Below are 6000 nucleotides of genomic sequence, written 5' to 3' on the forward strand. Positions count from 1 at the left end.
CATCTAGATTACCCAGCTAAAGATCGACCATAACCCTTTTGCCAAAGGCTTCCGGGACAACTACGATTCGTAAGTACTACCTGCCTTCACGTCCCGCATGGTCGTCTCCTTTTAAAAGACGGAGTCTATATTCCAGGCTGCCTGCAACTTGCTGTGGCATTGACGTGACCTTGAATTTAGGATCTTTTTGCCCGGTCCCCCTAGCCCAGAGCTTACTAGCATGGGCTGCCACACCCAGGCTTTGTGTGAGCTAGACAACCATTCTGTCTATTGAGTTTCTTCTTCAAGCCCGTTTGCTGGGTCACCTTTGTACAGGAAATGAATCATCATTTCCCTGAGGACATATTTAGTATGGCATTTTATATCTGAGATTTTTTTTTCTTACCTATTTTCCTGTTTATTTTTGCTAACACACACACACACACACACTCACACACACAGAGGCATGTGCAAACACACACACATACACACACATACACACACAACTCACACACACAGAGGCATATGCAAACACACACATACACACACACATACACACACCGGTGCTGGGGATTGAACTCAGGGCCTTGTACATGCAAGGCAAGCACTCACTATGGGGCTATAGCCCCAGTCATATTTTTGCATATTTTGGCCTTGAACAATCTTGCTTCAAAATTTTTTTAAAAACAGGTTTTGTTAAAGGATGTTCAAGGCTTAAACATGAAGTTTCCTTTTCTTTTCTACACTTAGAATTTTTTTTAAGAATCTCCATTATTTATATCCATTTCCCTTTCATTTGATCGAACATTTATTTATTTATTTATTTATTCATTTATTTATTTATGGGTTTGGGGTTTTTTGTTTTTTGTTTTTTGGTTTTTTTTAAGTCGTTGTTTCTCCATGTGGCCCTAGCTGTCCTGGAACTCTCTCTGTAGACCAGGCTGGCCTCGAATTCAGATCCACCTGCCTCTGCCTCCAGGAGCTGGGATCAAAGGCGTGTGCCATCACTTTCCAGCCCAACTTTTAATTTTCTTTTAAAAAAGGGTCTTATTTTTATTTTTAAGTGTGCGTATCTGTGTCTCTGTGCTGGCATGTGCTCACGCATATGGGTGCCTGTAGGCCAGAGGTGTCAGATCCCTCAGCACTGGAGTTCCAGGTGGCTGTCAGCATGCTTCTAACCCAAGGCTAGTCTTCCTCAAAAGCAGTTCTTCACTCTCCAGTTCCTGATCCAGTTTTTAAAGAGTGTCACTAGCAAATCCCCCCCCCCTTTTGTGTTCCAAGAGGGGAAAAAAAAAAGGGACCGGATGTGTTTTCCACAGCATTTGACTATCACAGCCCTGCTTCTTGACGCACAGTTGTTGTGTTACCTGCTGGCATTCTGACCTCCCGACTGACTAGGGAGGGTTGCTTTAGTCCTTCCTGGTTAAGCACTCATACAGGAGATTTTCCATATTTACCTATTTCAAGACAGGGTCTCGAGTAATTCAGGCCGGCCTCGAACTCAGACTGTCTGTGAGGCCCCAATGACCTTTTACCTCTGACCTCCAGGCTCCGCCTCCCCAGAGCTGGGATCACAGGCCTCTACGAACTTGAATGTAGAGCCACAGACAGAACCTGGGCCTGTGTCCATGCTGACAAGGCCAGGCTTCTACCCAATGATACGTCGACAGATCCCGATTTCCCATAGGAACTATCTGACCCCTCGTGGAAATGTCCTTTTAAGGAGTGGGGAATCCACTCTGTCCTCCTAGTTCGTTCGACACACCGGCCTGCTCAACTCAGAACGGTCTGCAGAACAAGGCTCTAGCTTCTGGGAGGCAGCGCATCTGGGGACAATGTGGGGGTTGTCCTTTTTATTTTTAAGTGTCTCTCTTTGTATTGTAGCATGTACACCGCCTCAGAAAATGACAGGTTAACTCCATCTCCCACGGATTCTCCTAGATCCCACCAGATTGTCCCTGGAGGTCGGTACGGCGTTCAAAACTTCTTCCCGGAGCCCTTTGTCAACACTTTGCCTCAAGCCCGATATTATAATGGTGAGAGAACCGTGCCACAGACCAACGGCCTCCTCTCACCCCAACAGAGCGAAGAGGTGGCCAACCCTCCCCAGCGGTGGCTTGTCACTCCTGTCCAGCAACCTGTGACCAACAAGCTAGACATCGGTTCCTATGAATCTGAGTATTCATCCAGTACATTGCTCCCATATGGTATTAAGTCCTTGCCCCTCCAGACATCCCACGCCCTGGGGTATTACCCTGACCCGACCTTCCCTGCGATGGCAGGGTGGGGAGGCCGAGGCGCTTATCAGAGGAAGATGGCAGCCGGACTACCATGGACATCCAGGATGAGCCCACCTGTGTTCCCAGAAGATCAGCTTGCCAAGGAGAAAGTCAAAGAAGAGATTAGCTCCTCCTGGGTAGAGACTCCCCCCTCCATCAAGTCTCTAGACTCCAACGACTCCGGGGTGTACAACAGCGCTTGCAAGAGAAAACGCTTGTCACCTACCACCTCCAGCAATGGAAATTCACCCCCCATAAAGTGCGAGGACATTAACACTGAGGAGTACAGTAAAGACACCTCAAAAGGCATGGGGGCATACTACGCCTTCTACACGACTCCCTAAAGAGTTGTTTTAACCTCTAACGTCTTTCCAGATGGACCTGGTGGTGTTTCGTTGTTTTCTTTGCCTAGGTTACCAAAAAGACTCTTGCCTTCCACCTTCCAACGTATCCTGTTTTGTGCAATTCTCTGAGAGAGGGTGCCAAAGCTTAACCACGGGCCGCAGGTAACGCACTGAAGCAGACCTAGCCGTTGTGTTTTTGTTTTTGTTTTTCTTTGTAAAAATAAAGCTAATGGAGGACTCTCGGGAGTATTTTAAAATTCAAAGGTCGTTCAAGGTGCTGGATTCATTGACAGGAAACAAGAAACATTCAGAGAAAGCAGGCTATGAAGAGAGAGCGCCGGGTGCTATGAATTCAATGAATTTCAAAAACAAGAAAACATGGAGGAAAAAAAAAAACGTTGGCTCTCATTTCTACTCCTCCTAAATCTTTTAAGAAAACAGCAGCCCAGAGGGTTAAAATATTTTTGCTTCAGGAAGAGAAGGGTTGGCTCTTGAGTTCCAACAGTGGACTCTTCACAGACATCTTCAGCTGAGGGGCTAAAGGGGTGGAGCCTGAGAGTCGAAGGGGGAGGAGCCCCAGTGTTGAAGCGGCTAGCCTGCCATTCCTTGCCGAATTTTGGAATAAACCATTTGTGATTGGGCTGGCTCTGTGTGGATGGGATGACCGCCAGAAAGCCGGGAGGGTCAGAAAGAAAGGGAGAAATTAAGTATACAATTGTATGTCTAGACACCTTAGAACAATCTGGAATATATTGTACAAGTTCAACTGCCTAGGTATCAGATAAAAATAAGGTAAAATTGGTGCTTTGGCGTTGTAGAGAACTTTCAGAAACACAACTGCAGTGTTAAGAGGGGAAATCCATATCTTGGAGATATTCTGTCTACTTAGTACTCAGCTGCCTCCCGTACTCACTTCTACCACGCTTAAGGGATAAAAACAAAAAAACAAAAAAACCCCAGCTCAATCCTCTTTCCTTGGTCATCCCCACTTCCCTCTTCAGTAAATGTGAAAAAAAAGTTGCAGTATGACGTCACAGTTCCTATAGGCTTTCTAGAGATTCTGAATTTTTATGTACAGTCGTAAGTCATTTTTAATAAATGTGGTTCAATAAGGGAACGGGTATAGCTCTGTCTTCTGTACTATGGGTTTTATTTAATTTTGTTTTCTTCTTCCTCTTTTCCAGCGTGACCCCCCCCCCCACCTTGCCCCCTCCTTAGAAGGCTCTAAAATCTTTTAACTAGCTACTGTGGTCGAGAGCGGTGGGCAGGGAGTGCTTCTCTTTATCTCCACAACCCAAAAGATGAACGGGATCTACTTCCTCGCCCCACTAGGAAGTGTGGACAATGGGTGTTGGCTGGGGGGTGGGGGGTGGGGAAGGAGTGTTTGCCCTGGAGATGCAAGATTGTGTTCTGCAGGCTTAATCCTAGCTTCCTATCCTCCGCCCTGGCCCTTAGTCATTCAGTTCTTTTCCTGGGTTTAACTTTAGGCGACCAGTTCGTAGACCCACGTAAGCTCCATGGAACTCCCGTGGCCATTAGAGAGCCTGAGAGTTCCGGGTCCCTTAAGCACCGCAGGGGCGCGGTGTTCGTGCACCCTATTGCGCCCATCTGCGGTTTTCCGCGACTGGTGCAGCTGTTGTCCTCGCTCGCCTTACCCTCAGCTAAATTTTATCCAGGACTTGGGCGCGGCAGTCACAGAGAAGTATTCCATTTGTCTGGTACACTGCAGCTCTGCAAACAGCATCTGGACAGCGGTGCATCTCGGTTTTAGTAATCCTGGACAGGGAAGGGCACCCCAGGCCCTCACTGAACCCTAGGTGTGCGGAAGACTAAGCAGTCAGGGGAAGAGGACCCTCCCCGCCCCCTGCCAGACGTCCTGCCGGGCTATCTGCAGACGGCTTAAAGCCCAGCTTGCAAGCCCTTGGAGCCCCTTCTCCTCCTGGGGTAAAGGTCTAGCTGGGAGGGTCGTTGTAACAGCGGAGCGCGGAAATGCAGCTGCTAAGAGGATTAGCTGTAGGGAGGCAAGCAATCAGTCCGGCCCTCCTCCCCTTCTGCGCCCAATTAAGGTTGCCAGAAGATATACCTGAGCGGCGGACAGTCTCTCTGGTCCTCCAAACTTCTGGGGCCAGAGCACCGCCAACAAACTTGGGGGACCCACTGGCTCCGCATTTCCAAGACTCTTTGGCAAAGCCGCCCCGACTTTCCTCGGAGTTCCAGGTGTGTGTAGTCTCTAGAGTTAAGCTTTTTAATGTGTGTTTGTGTGGGCAGCGGATTTGGGAGAAAGACCAACCTAGTCAATATCAGCTTACTGCACCCTCGTCCAACGGTTGGGTATCTGGAGTATCAAAGGATGCTTCGGCTGCTTCTATCCTCAAGAGAAAGAAAAAAAGAGAAAGAAAGAAAAAGAAAATGCTAATCGCGTGCCGAGATAAAGAGGACTCTGGCCCTAGTCTATTTCAAGTCTTGTATATTTTTGCACCGTACAGTAAAAAGAATCCGGTCCTTGTGAAAAGTCCCTCACAGTGTTTAATAGAAACGTAAATGGCTGAGTGGCCCCAATTAACACCTTGTGATAAGGCATTCCTGAGATGGAGTGTCAGACACCAAATTGTGAAGAGATGTATCTAATTAATCCTCCGAGGATGACACCGATAAACAAGCCTCCATTTAAATAAAGATCAAGGGCTGGGAACCCGGCCGGCTTGTTTACTCTCCCCACCCGGGCCCTGCGCGCTTTTGCGCGGGCACAGGGCTGCTCGCCCGCGTGAAGCTGAAACAGTGGCTGGGGGTGAGCAGAGGCGTCTGCTGGGTCGCCCAAGTTCGCTTGTCCCCAGCTCTTGCTATCAACAAAACCACTTAACTTAAACAGACAAACTGCAACGGAAGAGTAAAAGAATCGGCACAAGCCCAAAACGATTCATGGTTGGAAATATGTCTTCATCGCTAAGCAGTTAGGTTTTCGAGATAAAAAGGAAAAGTAAACGATCCCCGTATTAATTGTTTTGCTTTGGGGAGAATTCGGAATAGGACCTCTCTCCCTCATGCGGGCGCAGGTTCCTCCTCGGTGGGTGCAGGTTTTCTATGCTGCCGGGCAAAAGCCAAGAACTGCTGAGGTGGGGGGTAGGTGCCCTGTGCGTGTGGGGGAGGATGCTTCCGATGCCTGGAAGGAAAAATAGGAAAGGCAGGAAGAACCCCACAAGAGCTTGGGGTCAGTTGACCTTCATCTTGACCGGTGTTGGGGCCGTGGTTGGAGCGGGCTCACCGCTGTAATTTATGCCCCAACCTCAAGGGATGGTGATGCTCCAAATTTCCTGTTAGCCCCACCCTGTTTTCCTCCTTTCTAAGTTTCAAAGCCTGAATGAAGAAGGCAGGAGGTTCAAACGGGGGTAGAGGGTGGG

The 6000-nt window shown here is 48.4% G+C and overlaps 1 protein-coding gene across 7 annotated transcripts in view; it reads left to right on the forward strand.

The window, feature by feature from the left end:
* Positions 1-3725, forward strand: part of Eomes (eomesodermin) — a 29822-nt gene extending 26097 nt beyond the window's left edge. For 2 of the 7 annotated variants that reach the window (XM_087562496.1, XM_087562492.1), the window contains exons 5-6: positions 8-69; positions 1921-3716. In XM_087562496.1, the coding sequence (XP_087418622.1) occupies positions 8-69; positions 1921-2602 (744 nt within the window). In that variant the 3' untranslated portion in view covers positions 2603-3716. 7 annotated transcript variants of the gene reach the window in all.
* Positions 3726-6000: the final 2275 nt, after the last annotated feature.

The sequence above is a fragment of the Rattus norvegicus genome, chromosome 8, assembly GCF_021556685.1.
Source record: "Rattus norvegicus strain SHRSP/BbbUtx chromosome 8, alternate assembly SHRSP_T2T, whole genome shotgun sequence".
In the NCBI taxonomy this organism is placed as follows: domain Eukaryota; kingdom Metazoa; phylum Chordata; class Mammalia; order Rodentia; family Muridae; genus Rattus; species Rattus norvegicus.